The 21904-nt window shown below is 35.0% G+C and overlaps 1 protein-coding gene across 1 annotated transcript in view; it reads left to right on the top strand.

Moving 5' to 3' along the window:
- Positions 1-15317, top strand: part of C1H8orf34 (chromosome 1 C8orf34 homolog) — a 394456-nt gene extending 379139 nt beyond the window's left edge. The window contains 2 exon segments of the mRNA XM_047524576.1: positions 12488-12544; positions 14892-15317. Coding sequence (XP_047380532.1) covers positions 12488-12544; positions 14892-14899 — 65 coding nt within the window. The 3' untranslated portion in view covers positions 14900-15317.
- The last annotated feature ends 6587 nt before the right edge of the window (positions 15318-21904 follow it).

The raw sequence follows: 21904 nt of genomic DNA, 5'->3' as shown, positions 1-21904 counted from the left end.
TTTCATTCTGTTGCATATGGATTTCCAGTTTTCCCAGCACCATTTGTTGGAAGAGGCTATCTTTTCTCCATTGCATATGTTTGGCACCTTTGTCTAGTATGAGAAAATTGTATTTATTTGGGTTTGTGTCCATGTCCTCTAATCTGTACCATTGATCTACCTATTTTGGTGCCAATACCATGCCGTTTTTTTTACTATTGCTTTGTAGTAGAGTTGAAGTTCTGGTATTGCGATACCCCCTGTTTCATTCTTCCTGCTAAGGATTGCTTTAGCTATTCTGGGTTTCTTATTCTTCCAGATGAATTTCATGATTGCTTGCTCTATTTCTGTAAGGTACATCATTGGGATTTTAATTGGAATTGCATTGAATCTGTATAGCACTTTTGGTAGTATGGCCATTTTGACAATATTAATTCTGCCTATCCAAGAACATGGGAGATCTTTCCATCTTCTAAGGTCTTCCTCAATTTCTTTCTTCAATGTTTTGTAGTTTTCATTGTAGAGATCTTTTACCTCTTTGGTTAGATTGATCCCAAGTATTTTATTTTATTTTTTTGAGGCTATTGCAAATGGAGTTGTTTTCCTCATTTCCCTTTCAGCTGTTTCATTGCTTGCATATAAAAATGCTTTAGATTTATGCGTGTTGATTTTATAGCCTGCTATTTTGCTGAATTCATTGATGAGGTCTAGAAGTTTTCTGGAGGAGGTTTTTGGATCCTCAAAATATAGAATCATGTCATCAGCAAATAGTAACAGCTTAATTAAGTTCCTCTTTTCCTATTCATATCCCTTAAATTTCTCTGGTCTGCCTAATTGCTCTGGCTAGAGTTTCGAGGACAATGTTGAATAGAAGTGGTGAAAGAGTACATCCCTGTCTTGTTCCCATTTTTAAAGGAAATGGTTTCAGTTTTTCTCCATTAAGAATGATGTTGGCCATGGGCTTAGCATAAATAGCCTTTACAATGTTCAGGTATGTTCTTACTATCCCTATTTTTTCTAGTGTTTTGAGCATGAAGATGTGTTGTATTTTGTCGAATGCTTTTTCTGCATCAATGGAAATAGCCATGTGATTCTTATCCTTAAGTCTATTGACATGATGGATTACGTTTATTGATTTACAGATGTTAAACTATCCTTGCATTCCACGGATGAACCCCACTTAATCATGGCGCACAATTTTCTTAATATGTTTTTGGACACGGTTTGCCAATATTTTGTTAAAGGATCTTTGCATCTATATTCATCAAGCATATTGGTCTAAAATTTTCTTTCCTTCATGTGTCTTTTCCTGGTTTGGGTATGAGGGTGATATTAGCTTCCTAGGATGAGTTCGGTAGGGTAACCTCCTTTTCTATTTCCTGGAATACTTTGAGAAGTATTGGAATGAGTTCTTCTTTGAAGGTCTTGTAGAACTCAGCTGAGAATCCGTCTGGTCCTGGGCTTTTCTGGGATGGTAGATTTTTAATGGCTTCTTCTATTTCATTGCTTGATATTCATCTGTTTAAATTGTGTATGTCCTCCTGGTTCAGTTTGGGAGGAGCATATGTCTCTAGAAATTTGTCAATGTCTTCGGTAGTTTCTATTTTGTTGGAATACAGATTTTCAAAGTAGCTTCTCATTATGTTCTGTATCTCAGTGGTGTCTGTCATGATATTTCCTTTTTTATCACGAATTTTAGTAATTTGAGTCTTCTCTCTCCTTCTCTTTGTTAGTGTGGCTAAGGGTTTGTCTACTTTGTTTACTTTCTCAAAGAACCAACTTTTTGTTTGGTCAATTTTTTGAATTGTTTCTTTTGTTTCAATTTCATTGATTTCAGCTCTGATTTTAATTATTTCCTGTCTTCTACTAGTTTTGCTCATATTCTGTTCTTCTTTTTCTAGGGCTTTGAGCTGTAATGTTAGGTCATTCAGTTGCTGACTTTTCATTCTTTTCTGGAATGCGCCCCATGCAATGAATTTTCCTCTTAGTACCACTTTCACAGTGTCCCAGAGATTTTGATGTGTTGTATCGTCGTTCTCATTGACCTCTAAGATTTTTTTTTTTTTTATCTCCTCCCTGATGTTTTCTGTTATCTGTGTTTCATTCAATAGCATATTATTTAGACTTCAGGTGTTGGAGTAATTTCTGTTTTTTATTTTGTCCGTGATTTCTATTCTCAGACCATTATGATCTGATACAACACAAGGTAGTATCTCTATTTTTTTGCATTTCCTAAGGGCTGCTTTGTGGCATAACATATGGTCAATTTTTGAGAAGGTTCCATGTGTGCTGAGAAGAAAGGGAATCTGCTCATTGATGGATGGAATATTCTATATATGTCTATTAAGTTTAGGTTATTGATTGAGTTATTGAATTCTATGGTTTCTTTGTTTGGTTTTTGTTTGGAAGATCTATCTAGGTGGTGACAGCGGTGCATTAAAGACACCCAGAATTATTGTGTTGTGGTCTATGTGATTCCTGAAATTGAGAAGGATTTGTTTTATGTACAGGGATGCACCATTGTTTGGGGCATAAATATTTACTATCATTATGTCTTCCTGATTTATGGTTCCCTTAAGCAGTATGAAATGTCCTTCTTTATCCCTTCTGACTAACTTTGGATTGAAGTCCACTTTATCTGATATAAGGAAGGAAACCCCCGCTTTTTTACTGAGTCCCTGTGCATGGTAGGTTTTTTCCCATCCTTTCACCTTTAGTCCGTGGATGTCTTTTTGTATGAGATGAGTCTCTTGCAGGCAGCATATTGTTGGGTCTTTCTTTTCAATCCATTCTGCCAGTCTATGTCTTTTGATTGATGACTTTAGGCCATTAACATTCAGGGTTATTATTGAGATACGATTTGTATTCCCAGTCATTTGGCTTATTTTTGGTTTTTAAGTTGGCTTGGTTTTTCCTTTGAGTGGTTTTCTCTAAGGTAGTTCCTCCCTTTGCTGACCTCCATTGTTGTTTTTCATTTCCTCCTCATGGAATAGTTTGTTAAGAACATTCTGTAGTGCAGGCTTTCTATTTGTAAATTCTTTTAACTTTTGTTTATCATGGAAGAATTTTATTTCATCTTCAAATCTGAAGGTTAGTTTTGCTGGGTATAGGATTCCTGGTTGGCAACCATGTTCTTTCAGAGCTTCAAATACGTTGTTCCAGGCCCTTCTAGCTTTTAGAGTCTGGGTTGAGAAGTCGGCTGCTATCCGTATTGGTCTCCCCCTGTATGTAATCTGATGCTTTTCTCTCATGGCCTTCAAAATCCTATCTTTATTTTGAATGTTAGGCACTTTTATAATGTGCCTTGCTGTGGATCTGTTGTAATTTTGTGCATTTGGTGTTCTGTAAGCCTCTTGTATTTGATTTTCCATTTCATTCTTCAGGTTTGGGAAATTTTCTGCTATTATTTCATTGAATAGGTTGTTCATTCCTTTGGTTTGTATCTCTGTGCCTTCCTCAATCCCAATAATTCTTAAATTTGTTTTTTTCATGATGTCCCATACTTCTTGGAGATTTTGTTCATGATTTCTTACCATCTTCTCTGTTTGGTCAACTTTATTTTCAAGATTAAATATTTTGTCTTCATTGTCTGAGGTTCTGTCTTCCAAGTGGTCTAGTCTTTTGGTGATGCTTTCTATTGAGTTTTTTAATTTGGTTTATTGTTTCCTTCATTTCAAGGATTTCTATTTGTTTGTTTGTTTGTTTTTGAGAAACTCTATCTCTTTTTTGAAATGATCTTTTGCTTCCTGCACTTGCTCTTTCAGCTTATTGGTATTATCATTCATTGCCTGCATTTGCTTTCTTATCTCATCCTTTGCTTCACAAATCACCTTAATCATGTATGATCTGAAGTCCTTTTCTGACATTTCTTCTAACATACTGTCATTGAGTTCTATTAATATAGAATCTAGATTTGTTTGGATCATTTTCTTCCCTTGTTTTTTCATGTTGTTCATGTATCTTCCCTTCTAGCAGTGCAGATCTGGGGTATTACAGATTTCCCCCTATAGGTTTATAGTGGCCCTGTAGGATTCCAAAACCCTTTCTTTAAGGAGATCAATATTAGCAGTGCCCAATTCAGACACTATGCAATTCTAGACCAAATAGCCCCTATGAGGACAATAACAACATTGTCATAATAAACAGAATGAGTTCAAATATTATCTTCAGTAAAACAAAAAAATTTGCAATAAGGTCTGCAGTTTCAAATGGAGGACAAAGAGGATGCAGAGGGATGTAGAATGTGGCTGTTAATGGGATAAGAAAAGAATATACAGAAGTTCTAGATAATAAAAAGGCTGAGAGTGTAATCAAAAGAAATTGCATGTTAGCATGCAAAAAAGGGAGAAAGAGACTCTGAGGGAACAGGTAAACAAAAGGAAAAGAGAGCAAGAAAAGTAAAGAAATAAAATCTTAATTTTTTTCAATAAGGAGAAAGAAGAAAATCTACAGTATAACAGTCATATAGTAATGAAACCTCCCAGAGTTCAGTAGCCTGATGCATGAGAGGTACCTGACAATGAGCTTCAAGCCTCCAGCTGGCATCTCAGGATGGGTTTTGCCCTACCTAAAGATTGGAGCTCCGACTTCCAGGATTATCCAAGATGGCCACTCTGGCTTATGTGTTGGCAAAAGGGGAGCTGCAGCTCAGGGTGTGGTTGTGGTCAGCAGGAGGTCCTGGAGGTGGGATGCAGTTGGTCAGGCAGGGGTCCTGGAGGTCTGGTGTGTTTGGTGTGGTTGTGGGATCCTGGAGGCCGGTTGCAATCAGTCGGTCTGGGGTCCTGGTGATAGGGCGCAGTCAGTTGGTCTGGGGGTCCTGGCGGCAGGGAGCAGTCAGTCGATGTGAGGGCCCCAGAGGCAGGGAGTGATTGGTTGGGCTGAGGGATCCTGGAGATAGGGCTCAGTCAGTCCGGCCATGGGTCCTACGGGGCCTGGCTGTTGTCTCAAAATGGCAGCAGCCATGTGTAATCAAACCTGCAGGGACTGTAACAGTGAACTTCCAGGCAACAGCAGGCAGCTGGTGCTCCACTGGCGGTCAGCAATCAGTTTGCTGACTGTTGTTGGACGATCGGGAGGTGAACCTCATGCATTGGGTAATGGATAGGTGTAAGGTAGGCAATGGACAGGTGAGAGGCAGGCAAATGGCGGATGATAGGTGCCTGACAGTAAGCAATTTTCACTCAAAAAATACGTCGATATGCTGGCAGACTTCAGGTGATCACAGCAGACAAATGGGGTAAACAGCAGGGGTTTGATAAGCAGCAAAACTGCCTTACCAAGAAACAGATATCCTCCGCTTGAAACCAGAGTTACAGAGCGACAAGGAATGCAGCCTCCCTCTAGTCTGCCATCTTGAATCTCCCCCCAGTAATTTTTTAAAAGAATTCTCATATACCCTCTTTCTCTCTCATGGGCATGTGCACACCTAAACACACACACAGACACACACACACACATACATACATACAAACACACCTGGAATCAACTATACAATAATGCATGATGATATATACACTATATTGAGTTTTGTAGTAATAAGACTTTAACATTGTATTTTAAATATTTTCCACGTTGTCAAATATTACTTTATGATTTTAAAAAAATAAGTGCATAGCATTTTATTATCTGTATATACCATGATTTGTTGAGTTAACTCTTTTGTGGTTCATAGTGATATTTAAAATTATTTTAAATGAAACTGGAAGGAATATCTGTATTAATTCTTTATAAATATTTATGATACATATTTTAAACTTGTTAGATTAAACTTGAAAATTCAAATGAAATGAACAACTCTCTAGAAAAATATAGTTTGCCAAAACTGACACAAGAGGAAATAGAAAATCTGAATAGTCATAGAACTGTTTAGAAAATTAAATCCATGATTAAAAATTTTTACATGAAAACAATTTCAGGACCATATGGTTCTACCACTGAAGTTTTCTAGCATATGAAAATAATTTTCATGTTACACAAAAACTTCCAGAGAAGAGAATCAAAGAGAAAACATTTCCCAGACTACTTTATGAGGACAGTTAATTTTTAATACAATACATAACAAAGGCATTACAAAAAAGAAAACTTTATGAAAAATAAGTCAATTGATTTTTGAACATAGATATAAAAACCCTAAACAAATTGGTATACAACCAAATACTACCATATATAAAAGATAATCCCAAAATGTTGGTTTTATTGCAGAAATGTATTATTTGATTAATTTTTGAAAGTTATCAGTGGAATTAACTGCAGTAACACAATAAATGAGAAAAATAATATCAAAAATGCATAAAATTATTTGATAAAAGTTGACATCTATTCATGATTTTAAAAACTCAATGGGTTTGGAACATATACATTTTTTAATCTTAATAAAATGTGTTTATGAAAAATATTACAGGAAGTATTATTCTTGGTGCAATATTAAAAATTTTCCACATTTAGATCAAGAATGAGACCAAAATTTCCACTTTCACTGGGAAAATGTAAGTTAAATTGCTTAAAAAAGTATTAAAATCTTGTTACAAAATACAGAAAAGCAAGGAGATACTTACCTATAAGATAGTGGTTATGGTTTTGCAGGTAATGGTAAGTGGGAGAAGGATCTTCAAGGTCTGGCAGTGTTTTATTTTTCAACCTGAATGGTTGTTAATGGGTATTTACTTTACTTTTCTTTTTTTTTTTTAACTGAATTGCACTTTTTTGTACTGTTCTACATGTATATCCTATTTACAATTTAAGAAAATAGTGTTGCAATGTTCTTGATTTTCTAATTGTTTATAATAATGTCTGTGTTGCTTATGAACATGGATTAAGAACATTTATATGCAGAGAATTTTTTGTAGTTCATGAAAAGTTCGTCTGTCAACTGACAATTGTTTTCTTCAAAATCATTGATAACATCTTCAGTAGATCTGCAGTGGCACTGAATCTAATTTCTGAAATAGTTGCAATCAAGTAGAAACATTCTCCTTGACTCCATTGCAAATCAATTTTACTCAGCTTTATGAAGTAATTTTTCTCACTTAGAACCATATGTATTGAAACTTCATAATTAAGAATGAAATTTTTTGTCTTCAAACTTTTGCAATTGGTTCATATATATTCATCTTTACCAGCACTTTAAATAATATATTCTTGAGGACCTATACCAGTTCTTGCCAATTTTGTACTTCTCATAGCATCTTGGGTAAAAACTTATTGCCTAGTACTACAGAATATGGTTTAATGAATCAAATCAAATATAGAAATTTTAGAAATATTCTTGAAGAAGTGCAATACTATTTTTACCAGTCAATATGATAAAGGTAAAATTTTCCCTTCATTCACTGCAAAGAGATGTAAGAAAAAAATGGGGTCACATTCGAGGCAATTCGTCTAACGAACTTTAACAATAAGCTTCAACTGAGAGTCAAAATCAGATATTTGCCATATTTTTTATTGGTGCATTATAGTTGTACATAATGGTGGGATTTTTTTGTTGCTTATTCATACATGCACATAATATAATGATATGCACATAACAATATAATTGAGACAAAGCTTATTAAGATGAGGGAAGGAAGCCAACAGAATAAATATCTGTAATTTGCCCTCTTCCATTTCTTTAATCTTAACTAAAGCTCCTTATTGGCAAAACCTGTCTGTAAGCAGGTTGGGATCTTCATTGATATAAATCATGAACCTGAACCTAATGTGGCAGAGAGCTGGACTTTGAAAAGAGTATATCTGGCAGGAAAATAGAAGCTCCTGGCACAAGACAGATGCTTGCCTATCTGATTCTCTGCCTTTCTTCATTTCTGGTATTTGGGCTGAAAGTTTAAATGTTTTCTACAGTTCATTCCCCGGCACCCTTCATCCTACATTCATTTTGTTTGGAGAACAAACTCTGTCTGCATGGTTTAAATTGTCTGAAGAGTGTTAAGACTTCCTGATGACCAACTGTGTGACCAGTTTCAGACAACTGTTTAGAAGTACCAAATTCTTGAAACAAACAAAAAATAATAAGCAAATTATATTCTGTTGTTGGGTGTAGTTTTCTTTACATGTTTGTTATATATTTTGGCCGATTGCGTTAAGTATTCTATATGCTTATTGAATATTTTTGGGAGTGTTGTTTTATTCATTACCAAGAGATGAGTTTTAAAACCTCTACTGTGATTATGCATTGGACTATTTTTCTTCTTATTTATGTTAATCCTTGCTTTTTAACCTTTGAAGTTATGTCATTATTTTTATACAAATTTAAAAGTATGTCTTTCTGATGAATTGAAACTTTTATCATTATGAAATACTCTTCCTTACCCCTTGCAATTAATTCTGCATTAAATTACATATTATATGACATTATTATTACAGTTTTCTTTTGATTCATGTTTGTGTAATACATGTTTTTCCATTCTCTAACTTTTCAACATTGCTATATTCACATATATCAGGCAAGTTTCTTCAAAACAACATCTAGTTAGGTTATTTTAAAAATCAATTCTAACATATTTTAAAATTTAGCTCATTTATGAATTTAAATGCCACAATTATTGTTATAGTTAGTGTATGTTTTCCATCACTATTATAAAATACCTGATATAATCAACTTATAAAGAGAAAGGTTTATTTTGGCTCACAGTTTTGGAGGTTCCAATTCATGATGAATTTGCCCCACTGCTTTTGGTCTTGTGGCAAGGTGGTACATCAGTGTGGGTTCCAGATCTTAAATTATACTACAGATCTATAGTAACAAAAACAGCATGATATTGGCACCAAAACAGGTTTGTAGACCAATGGCACAGAGTAGAAGACACCAAAACAAGCCCACATAAACACAGTTCTCTCATATTAGACAAAGGCACCAAAAGCATTCCTTTGAGAAAAGATAGCCTCTTCAACAAAGATGCTGGGAAAACTGGAAATCCATATGTAGCAAAATGAAATTAAACTCCTATCTCTCAGCCTGCACAAAACTCCACTCTAAGTGAATCAAGGACTTAGGCAATAGACCAGAGACCCTGCACCTATTAGAAGAAAAATTAGGCCCAAATCTTAAGAAGGTAGAATGAAAGATCTAAGTATGGGACTGCAAAAGTATGGCATGAGAAATCTTCCTCATCAAAAAAATAGTTAGCATATATTCTGAAAGAAGCCTAGTTTAGTAATAAATTTGGAAAATTGTCACCAAGTCTAAAATAGACCCACAAAATCTACTTAGAGGGTATATTAGGTATTAAAATGTCAATGGTTCATAAATAAAAATTTTTATAAAAGTATATGAATCTTTAAAGGATGAGAAAATGGAAGAAGATTGATATTTATTAAACTTTTGATGTTATGCACCAGTGTGGGTACTATTACTCTGATTTTATAAACTATGATTTATTAAATATTCTTTCCCAAGAATACACAGTAAATACAATTTACATTCTACCTAATCTAAGTTCATATGTTCTATCCTGAAATTTTACTATATCTCTAAAAACTAAAAATATAGGTATGGAAGGAATGTGTTTATTGGTAGCATTGAGACAGGAATTATTTTACTGAAAGAGTCTTTATCATAAAGAAAATACTCTAAAACAAGAGAAAAAGGAAGAGCAACATAGAAAGTGAAGCAGTGGTACATTTGGGCAGGAAATCTGCTTTTAATAGAAACTTCAACTTGATTTAGTTATATTTACACTGTGTTCCAAATTATTATCTACAAGCAAAGTCATCCAGAAAATTAAGGGAGGCATATATGATAAACATAAAAATTAAAATTTTGACATAATAAAATAAATAGCATTTAGTAATTACATTAAGCATGTTTTCAATCCCATAGTAAGCTATTAAAAGTAGAACAACTGTTCAAAGCATGCTGCCAAGTTTCTTCAAAATGACTTGTTTTGAAATGTTGACTAAATATCTCAGAACTGTATATCATCGTTAGTATAATTAAACATTCTTCAGACCAAAAACATAGCTTTTCTTTGTATTTTGAAACATAAATTATATGTGACTTTCTCCTTCATATTAGGACATGGAGGATTACCCATTTGTTAACATTTATAATGAATTTTAAAGTTTCTACCATTTATATAAGGCTTTTAGTTTATACATTACTTCTAACTATTTAAGAATCAACCTATTAGGAAAAATTCAGTCTTAGTATTCCTATTTGACACTGTGTTTACCGTCTATTTACTTAATAGATATTTATGCATTGGCTATTTACTTAATAAATATTTAACAAGTGAATAAATTAGTGAATAAATTCAGTTCAGATTTGTTAAGCCTGAGTCTTCATCTTTGTCTCCTGATTGCTCAGGGAGGCCGTGGTACCTACAAATATAGACACCTCCACATGATAAGTGGTTTACTGATATATACTACGAAACAGATCATGTTCAGTGATATGCGTATGTTTAACATGCTGTTGCTCTACAGTGGTGGCAGTTCCATCAGGGTGGCAATGACCATGGTGCATTGATATGGAATTTACCTCAATCCCTACCCATGCATTCGTGATGAATTGTCTTAGGTGATTTCTGTTTTCCACTGGAAAACAACTGAAACCTATCCTAAAACATTATCCTCAAGAAAAAACAAATGAATGTTCTATCTTTATTTCCAAACCTGATCACTATTCTTTTGTTGTTTATCTCCCTCCAAAGTTGCTTCATTTGTTACATCCTGATTCGCGTGAGAATGAATGGGCTATCACCAGTGCAGGGAGTCCTACTTCAAAATGGGGATGCAGTATCAGGCTGGACCCCCCTCCCACAAGTCAATTTCCAAGGAAGAGTGATATTATGATATATGTGAAACAACAGATTAAATCAAGGACTCTTCACTCTAGGTGAAGTAGGACTTACCAATAGATGCTTTATAGAATTTCTGAAAATGAGTCTTATATGAAAATCTGTTACCAAATAATTTTGGTGACAATCAGGTTAGTCTTTTTTTTTTTTTTTTTTAACTGTAGAACTCTTCTTGTATACTTTGATTCTCCAAAAAAGCAGATGCAGTAAGATGTTGTCCAAACTTCTTTGACCAATTAACCATTTGTTTGTAGATCATCTAAATTTTTTGTTTTTAGTTTTTATTTTTAGTTATACATGACAGTAGAATGCATTTTTGGCAGACTAAACATAGATAAAGTATAACTTATTCTTTTTAAGTACCTACTTTTGTGGCTGTACATGATGTGGAGTTACCTTGGTTATGTATACAAATACAAGGCTAGGACAGTTATGACCAGTTAATTCTACTATCTTTCCTGTCACCGCCCTTCCCTTAGTTTTCCTTTGTCTGATATACACTACAAAATAGGACATGGATTTCTATTATTCCCCTCCCCAATTTCCCTTGTTTTGGGTTAGCATCCACAAGTCAGAGAGAACATTTGGCCTTTGGTTTTTTTGGGATTGGCTTATTTCACGTAGTATGATATTCTCCAGTTCCATCCTAAAAAGATTCAACATCTCTAGCAATTAGAGAAATGAAAATTAAAACTACACTGAGATTCCATCTCACTCCAGTCAGAATGGCAGTTATAAAGAATACAATAAACAATAAATGTTGGTGAGGATGTGGGGAGAAAGGTACTCTCACACATAGTTGGTGGGACTGCCTATTGGTGCAACCATTGTGGAAAGCAGTGTGGAGATTCCTCAGAAAACTTGGAATGGAAGCTCCATTTGACCCAGCTATCCCACTCCTCGGTCTATACCCAAAGGACTTAAAATCAACATACTAGATCATCTATATTAATACCTGTGTTCTAGTGTTTCTAGAACTAATTTTTGAATACTTGAACATACCTATTTTTCTCTTCAAGACACATTAAACTGCTTATCTCTTTAGATCTTCTTATTTTGTCTGATTTTACCATCTTCCTTAATTTGCCACTTCTTTTGAACTAGAATATTCTTGCCACATTATCCCCTAAGCACTACTTTTCCTTTCCTTCAAAGTAGCCTCCTATTCTGAATGTTCTGCCACCAGAACTGCATTTACAGGAATTAAATTTAGCATGTAATGTTGTCCATCCAGCATTAGAATTATGGTGTATGTGTGTGTATATACACTACCTCATGTAAATCACATAACATTATGATAATGGTATAATTTATAAATTTTATGACATGACAATATGGGACATGTAGATATCCAGTGCTGAATAAATAAGCAGTGGTGGGTGCCGGACTTTCCTGCCAAACCCAAACTGGGCATCAGAACCATGGATGCAACTTAGAGGGCAGTCTTCCCACAGTACACATCTATAACAAAAACACTTTCTAGATTTATTACAAAATCAACAAAAATTAAACTGAATATGACTGAATTGTTGAATGGGAACACACATGCTATTAAAGAGTTAATTGTAATTGCAGTTCCTTACGTACTGTAAGGGCAGTTTTGATATTAATTTCAATGAGTTTTTACTAGAAAATCGTTAAACCACCAGGGAATTGTGTTTAATAGATATTTTGTCCTGGTCTGGCATATTACCTTTTTTTCTTTCATTGTGCAGGTTCTGCCGATCTTCTTTGTGTTCCATGCTCTTCTTGTCCTGCCCTGGTCTACTCTGGTATGTTTGTTCAGGGCATTTAATATCATGTCAGGTAATTGTGGGTGCTATCTACAGCTGCTCAAAGTTCATATTTAAAAAAAAATCATTCTCCTAGTGACTTAATGAGAAAAGATTTTGTGCCAAGGACCCTGCATAATCTTCCTTCCTTTCTTTTCTTTTCTTCTTCTTTTTTTAAATGATACTTTGTAGGTTTCATGTCCTCATTTAGTCCATATTCTCCTATGCTGTGATGATGAGTTGGGGATTTTAAAACCATTCTCCTTAACAGGAAAATACATTCTAGCTAGACTTGAGCTGAAAACATTGCCCTTGGACTGTGCAGATTGTGAACTCTGTGACACCATTAAGTATCTCCTAGACTTACAGCATGCCAGAGCGGTTTCACATCCATGGACACGAGGCGACCTATGAACTGGACATAAAATCAGCAGTTATCTCCTCTCCATATGTCACAAAGAGAAGCAAAGATTTTGAATTTGTTCTTAGTCCTCAAAGAGCCACAGAACGTAAAAAGCTGGAAAGAACTTTTGAATCATCTTCTTCTCTCCTAATCCCACACTGGTCTCTTCTTTCAGTACCCCTACCAAACGGTCATCCAGACTCCACATGAACCTCTGAGTAATGGGGGCTTCAACTTCTCCTTCTCTTGCTGCTCATTTAACTCTCTTCTTCTCTAGATGCTCAACAACTGATTAATTCTATATTAGGAAATCACCTACAGAAATAATTTCTGCAATGCATCAGTATATAGTTTTCAGAATAATAGTAATTCATTGCATATATTTTTAAATAAAACATGAAAAAGATTTTACTGTAAAACATGGAAAAATTTTACAGTAAAACATAAAAACCATATAAAAAGGGAAACTGCTAACTGAAAAAAAAGAGATAATTGATTCAAAAACATATAGCAATCTATATGATTGAAAACTCTGATTCCAATAAGAAGGATGAGAAATACATTAGTTGGATATATACACACTTACATATATTTAATCTGATATTAACTGATATACATTTATCAGTTAATCTGATATTAACTGTTTTATATATATATATGTATATCAATTTGTCTTTTTTATAAAAATATTGGGGAGAATCATCCACATCAGAAGTTATACATATATATATAACACACATATATATACATATATATAAGTGTCAAATATATGACAGAATATTAAATATAACTCACTTTTTCTTATAATGGTATGTAGACATATGTCATAAATTTATGATTCAGATTACTGTCTGAATGGTTACAAACAAAAATGCCATCAGTGGTTGCCCCTGTGTGGTGTGATAATATTTTTTGATCGTTCATATTATTTTCATATTAAACTTTCATGCTTAAGTTGTAAAATATGTTCAAATTGTTCTAAAATAAATTACTTATTTTGTTCCAAAATCTGAATTCTTATGGCTATCTTCTTCATGCTTCTATCTTTTTGGGTTATAGACAATACTTGCATTGCTATAGGTATGCTGTTACATGGTCCCCTTTTCAGTCTTTCAAATGTTCTTTGTATGATAAATGGGCACACCATTCTTCAATTCAAGAGCTCTATGTCAATCATTTTTGTGATTACATTTAATAAAATCCTGCAATGCATCCAGAACTACGCCAGAGAACAGCACATCCCTACCATGGGTAACATAGCATCCTCTGTGGTTCTGATCATGGAAGTTTATTAAACTGTGAAGAAGACATATAATAAACAATTGTTTACACAAAATGCTGATGATTATGCTAATAATCATTAGGGTGAGATAGATTCATGCAGCAGAGAATTCTACCTTCAGTAGTAATGATAAAGGAGTCAGATAAAGGATATAGCTGAGATTGGTTGGTGTAATAATGCATTTCAGATAGGGAAAAGTACAAAAACAGTTGGATATTTTTTCCCCTTTTTTCCTTTCTTTGCTCCCTCTCCTTTGTTAGATAATATTTTTGAACAAACTGCCATGTGCAAGGTATTCTTTTCAAGCCTTGTGAATAATTTGAAGATTGATAGTCTTCTTAAAAAATGTTTAAGGTCTAACTGGTGAATAAGAAATATGAAACATAACTATGGCACAAAGCAGAAAAAGAACATAAAACATTCTAGAGACATGGATATTTTCCCTTGCCATCCTCATGTGATTAGAATTTTATACAGGTACCTGAAGTTAATATACTGAAAGAAAATTATGGCTAATAGAGGTAATACTCTAATGTCAATGTCTTTGTAAAAGTTCATGCTGAGTAGAAGAAAACATCAAGATCCCAAGCTTTCTTTTTAATATGCCACACTACTGACTTACTCTTAAATACATTTTCTTTTATTTCATTTCCCCTCTACAGGTCTATGAAACAGGCAGAAGAAGTTACAAGTGGTCCTTAAAGAAATTGCAATTATTCAAATCCTTATGTATAGTCCCAATTTTATTTACTATGTGTAATCATTTATAGAGTGGTTATTTTTATAATATCAATAATAAACAGTACTATTGTAACCAGGGGGTGCCTATGTGTGTAATCAGAGAACACTAATTCCGGCAAAGGAATCTGGGGTGGTCAAGATACCTGTTACCTGTTGATATGGTTAGAGTCCTGGGTTTAGATTACTTTATATATGGTTATTAATATTAATATTTGATATATTAAATATTGCCTGATTCAAATAACTTTGCTTAAAAGTTTTCTGTATTTTAACTTGTCTAGGGTTTTCTACTTCTTCTATTTTTATAATATATTCTCATTTTTTAGATTAATAAACATTGTACTTGCCCAAATGTGCCAAGATGTGTTATTTAGATCACTGCGGGAGTTAGCTGTTTGGTGTCATCACCTGCTGTATGTGTTGTGTACAGCAGTAAGAGATGCATTACCCACTACTGCTTTTTCCATAATCAATTTCCCATTAGAACAAATAATTGATGTTAACTCAGTAAAGCAAATCAATAAGGAATGAAATGCATGCCCCCAGAGCACATGCAATGAAAATTGTTTGACAATTTATGCAATTATTGAATCTGATTAAGAGTATTCATTTTAAGTTTGATGTATACTTGCTTTTGGAATGTGCTATGCATTGATGCTAAATGAATGGATCTAAGTAAATCTATTAAGAATATCTACTGTCTGTTTTCTCTTACTTGTCACAAAATTTGCTTTCTGGACCATTAAGGCAATAAGGTTGCATTGTTAAAAAACTGCTTGTATAACTATCAAAGAAACAAATGTTAAAGGCCAGAACATGGCTAAAGAATAAAAAGGAATTCTAATTGTATGAATTAAGATATATTCCTAAATATAAGTAACATATATTACACATAATACAATAAATTTTCTTATATTAACATTTTCTTGTGTATAGAAACTCAAGAGACTAATTTTTCTGAAAGTTTTTTTTTAAAGTAGAAATAGATGCAAAACTTAGAATACAGTAAATTTTTGAGCAGAAAGATGGGAAAGCAAAATGGTGTTTAAAGGATCAGAACACTCCTTATTTAAAAATTTGTATCATAAAGAATATTTTATCAAAAATGTTCAACTGAGGATTCATGTTTATTAGAAAGATTATTTTTATTAGTGGATTTTAATTATAGAGAATAATGGGCTTCATTGTGGCATATTCAGACATGCAAATCATATACTTTGATCATATGCACTCCTCCCTCCATCAAGAAACACTCTTCTTTTAAAACATGTCACCCTTAATAACTTTGAGGTATTTTTCTCCGACAATCACGTGGTCAGTTTTGGTCCTCTTGCCTGTGGACATTTTCCTGAAGATTGTCATCCCATTAAATGCCACATGCACTTCAGGAATCAGATCCACGAGGATATCAGAATATATATTGCCCAGGATGCTGTCAAAGAGAAACAAAACCAGACACTAATTGAAGCAATAAGGACAGATTTTAATCGGAAACCTACTTTTGTAATAGGGAAGATGGTCCAGTGTGAGCTGAACTCAACTTCAATTTGTACAGAGGTAATAGGCCCTTTTAAGGCAAGAATGAGGGAGCTGGTAGGGGGAACATGGGGGCTTTGAACAGAATCAGGGATGTGGGTATTTATAAAAAGTGAGAAAAGGAAGGGGGTTTAGTCCATGTGAAACTTACTGGGGTTTGCTCATTGCTGCTTATTGAAGGTAGGTTTCTATTCTCCTTCAGAGACTGGGAGACATGGCTTCTATTTCAAATGCTGGCTGGAACAACCAGCACATTTTTTTTGGCATCCTTGAGCTTTCTTAGGCAGAAACTTAATAGAATCGAACTCTGTCATCCCGGGGGGTGCAACCTTGTGCTGTTATAACCTAGGTTCGTATTTATTTGTTCAAGATTTGCAGGGAAGGGGTGGATGAATTCACTTGTGTGGACAGTATGCAGTTTTTATATCCAGATACATAAGGCCTAGTGGAGAAGAGGGCTCTGAGGAGTCATGCTACAATTTGGTCAAGGGGAGACTCTTCATCATCTATATCAACTAGGAATGTCTGTCTGTCTCTCTCACTTTCTCTCTCTCTCTCTCTCTCTCTCTCTCTCTCTCTCTCTCTCTCTCTCACACACACACACACACACACACAAACACTACAATTTCTGTCCTCTATTCTTCATCCATGCCCTTAACCACTTTCAGAATCCAAGACCAGTGAACAGTTAAATCCTAAATCAGGGAATGTCTCAGGTTTCTTTCTAATCTCTAGTTCCAAATATCACACATTAAACCTAAGTTCCTTGACATGTAACTTGACTTCCATTACTCATTTGACCTTTTTAAACACAGCTTCAGAGTTATAACAATGGAAGGGCTTGAAATCTCCCCCACAAAAGGGTTTCTTGAGATACTCTTCAGATTTTCCTCCCCAAATCACTACTGTGGACAGATGACCCTGGGCTCTATGTCATACCATGGCCTTTGCATGTGCCTGACTGGAACCATGATAGCCTTTGACTTTCTGGACATTATGGCCAGACTCTTATCCTCAAGAACATCATGGTCTAGTTGGGGAAGCACACATATGAATATATAATGCTGTTAAAATGATTTAGTGTGCAGTGATAGAGGCTGAGTTTCTATGGGAGAACCAAAGAGCAGATGTGAACACATCTGGTATCTGGACATGGAAGTGGGTGAGTTGTGGGGTGGGTGAGAAGTCAAAGAGGTTCCTTGGAAGAGATGATGCCTCAGCTGATTCTGTACAGTTTAGGTCAAGTCAAAAGCCAGGTAGGATGGCCTAAGTGGGAGCAACAGAGGAACACTGGAAATCTGAGTGGGCAGAGTGTGCATGGAATGAGTCGGTGGTGTTCATCACTGGAGCATATGGAGGGTGATATGATGTGGTAGTTGGTGGAATGTAGTAGTAGACAGGAACTAGTTAAGAAAAATCACAAGTTCTCCTGTGGGCTTCAATTCTGAATGTTCATCAGAGTTGCTGACACTCAGACCCTCTCTCTGAGATCATGATTCAGTTGGAATGAGCTGGATGCCAATCCTCAGTATTGATTGAAAAGGTCAGCCTTTGCTGAAGAGACCCACTGTAGATTTTTAGCAGGGGAGAGCAGAGTGAAGCTGTCAGGTGAAGAGTTAGGTTTGGGTCACTCTGGCGGCTGTGAGAAAAATGGTAGAACACAGGAAATAGGCGCACCTAAACATGAAGAAACCAATTAGAAAACTATTGCAGAATGTAAGACAAAGATTCTAAGGGTCTACTTAGGTCTATTAAGGCAAAAAAATGGTAAAGATCTAATTGTGGTTGGAAAATTCCAGATCCATGGGAGCATACAGGAGACTGGGGGCCCTTTGACAGGACTCAGGATTCAAGAAGAGGAGGTATTGAGAGACTCAGAACCAATTCAGAGACACCAGGTAAGTCTCTCCCACTGGGTGAGGCTTCCTGGAAGAGTCAGTAGTCCTGGAATGCAGGGAACTTCATGGAGTAGAGTTGCCCAGTGAGACTACCCCACCGGGTGAGTCTTCCCTGTGGGGCAGGCTTTCCTACCAGGGCAGTAGAACCAGAGACACAGGCCCAGACCAACCATGCCCCAGTCCGCAGTCTAGTCCCCCCTTTTGACTGACCATTGGTCAATAAATGGAGGCGCCTCTGCCCACCAGCAGGAAATATACTCCACCTGAAGGCCACGACCCCTTGTGGAGCACTGTATTGTCAAGTTCCTCCAAGACTTCAGGCTACTGAAGGCTAGGAGGCAAGTTATTGGAAATCTACAGGGACACTATAAGTCAATAGAGGAAATCTGCAATATCTCAGAGTTTCATTACTAGAGGGGTAGATACCTGACCAATATGAGAAAACAAGGGAAGAAAATGTCCCAAACAAACCTAGATGTTACATCAATAAAATCCAATGACAGCACAGCAGAAGAAATGTCAGAAAGGGAGTTCAGAATGTACATAATTAAAATGATCAGAGAAGCAAACGAGATGAAAGAGCAAATGCAGGCTTTGAATGATGGCACCAATCAGCAGTTAAAAGAGCAAATGTGGGAAGCAAAAGATCATTTCAATAAAGAGTTAGAGATACTGGGGAAAAAAAAAAACAAGCAGAAATCCTTGAAATGAAGGAAACAATAAACCAAATTAAAAACTACATAGAAAGCTTAAACAATAGAACACCTGGAAGACAGAACCTCAGACATTGAAGACAAAATGTTTAATCTTTAAAACAAAGTTCACCAAACAGAGAAGATGGTAAGAAATGAATAGAATTTACAAGAATTATGGGATATCATGAAAAGGCCAAATTTAAGAATTACTGGGATTGAAGAAGGCTTAGAGAAACAAACCAAAGGAATGAACAATTATTAAATGAAATAATATCAGAAAATTTCCCAAATCTGAAGAAAGAAATGGAAAATCAAGTACAAGAGGCTTATAGGACTCCAAATATACAAAATTACAACACACCCACACCAAGGCACATATAATGAAAATACCTTACATACAAAATAAAGACAGAATTTTAAAGGCTGTGAGAGAAAAGAATCAAATTACATTCAGGGGAAACCAATACGGATATCAGAAGATTCTTCAACCCAGACCCTAAAAGCAAGAAGGGCCTGGAACAATATTTCTCAAGTTCTGAAAGAAAATGGATGCCAACCAATGGATGCAAAACTTACCTTCAGATTTGATGACAAAATAAAATTCTTCCATGATAAACAAAAGCTAAAAGAATTTACAAAAAGAAAGCCGACACTACAGAACATTCTCAGCAAAATATTCCATGAGGAAGAGATGAAATACAACGATGTAAATCAGCAAAGGGAGGAACTACCCTAAAGGAATAGCCAATGAGGGAGAAACCAAGTCATGTCAAAAAACAAAAATGAGCCAAATGACCAGGAATAGAAATCATATCTCAATAATAACCCTGAATGTTAATGTCCTGAACTCATCAATTGAGACATAGATTGGCAGATTGGATTAAAAAGAAAGATCCAACAATATGCTGCCTGCAAGTGACTCATTTCATAGAAAGAGATACCCACAGACTAAAGGTGAAAGGATGGGGAAAAACATACCATGCACATGGACTGAGCAAAAAAGCCGGAGTATCCATCCTCATATCAGATAATGTGGACTTCAAGTCAAATTAGTCAGAAGGGATAAAGAAGGACATTTCATACTGCTTAAGGGAAGCATAAATCAGCAAGACATAACAATCATAAATATCATGCCCCAAACAGTGGCTCATTCATGTATGTCAAACAAATCCTTCTCAATTCCAGAAATCAAATAGACCACAACACAATAATACTAGGTGATTTTAACACACCTCTCTCACCACTGGACAGATCTTCCAAACAAAAATTGAACAAAGAAACCATAGATCTCAATAACACAATCAATAATTTAGACTTAATGGACATATATAGAATATACCATCCAACAAAGAATGAATACACTTTCTTCTCAGTAGCACATGGATCCTTCTCTAAAATAGACCTATTCTATGCCACAAAATTAATGTTAGCAAATACAAGAAGATAGAGACACTACCTTGTATTCTATCAGATCATAATGGATTGAAATTAGAAATAAATGACAGAATAAAAAACAGAAAATACTCCAACACCTGTGGATTAAATAATATGCTATTGTATGATGACTGGATAACAGAAGACATCAGGAGGGAAATAAAAAAAATTCTTAGAGGTAAACAAGAACAAAGACCCATCATATCAAAATCTCTGGGACACTATGGAAGCAGTACTTAAAGGAATATTTATTTCATGGAGCATATTCAATAAAAGAAAAGAAAATCAACAAATAAATGACCTAACACTACAGCTCAAAGCCCTAGAAAAAGAAGAATAGAGCAACACCAAAAGTAGTAGAAGACGGGAAATAGCTAAAATCAGAGCTGAAATCAATGAAATTGAAACAAAAGAGATGATCAAAGAAATTGACAAAGTAAATAGTTGGTAACTTGAAAAAAATAAACAAAATTGATAAACCTTAGCCACACTAACAAAGAGAAGGAGAGAGAAAACTCAAATTACTAAAATTTGGAATGAACAAGGATATATCACAATAGACATGAGTGAAATACAGAACATATTGAGAAGTTATTTTGAAAATCTATACTCCAACAAAATAGAAAATCTCAAAGACATCAACAGGTTTCTAGAGACATATAAATTACCTAAACTGAACCAGGAGGGCATACATGATTTAAATAGATCAATTTCAAGTAATAAAATAGAAGAAGTCATCAAAAGTCTACCAACAAAGAAAAGTCCGGGACCAGATGGATTCTCAGCCCAGTTCTACAAAACCTTTAAAGAAGAGCTCATTCCAATATTCCACAAAGTATTCCATGAAATAGAAGAGAAGGGAACCCTTCCAAACTCATTCTATGAAGCCAATATCACCCTGATACCTAAACAAGACAGAGACACATCGAGGAAAGAAAATTTCAGACCAATATCCTTAATGAACATCAATGCAAAAATTCTCAACAAAATTTTAGCAAATCACATACAAAAATATATTAAAAAAGATAGTGCACCACGATCAAGTGGGTTTTATCCCAGGGATGCAAGTTTGGTTCAACATTCAGAAATCAATAAATGTCATTCACCATATCAACAGACTTAAAGTCAAGCATCACATGATTATTGCGATAGATGCAGAAAAAGCATTTGATAAAATACAGCACCCCTTCATGCTCAAAACACTAGAAAAAATAGGGATAGTGGGAACATTCCTTAACATTGTAAAAGTCATCTATGCTAAGCCCATGGCCGATATCATTCTAAATGGTGAAAAACTGAAAGCATTCCTCCTAAAAACTGGAACAAGGCAGGAATGCCCCCTTTCACCACTTGTATTCAACATTGTCCTTG

Source organism: Sciurus carolinensis, chromosome 1 (assembly GCF_902686445.1).
Source record: "Sciurus carolinensis chromosome 1, mSciCar1.2, whole genome shotgun sequence".
NCBI lineage: Eukaryota > Metazoa > Chordata > Mammalia > Rodentia > Sciuridae > Sciurus > Sciurus carolinensis.
Note: the sequence above shows the minus strand (reverse complement) of the source record. Positions and strands in the feature narration are given on the sequence as shown.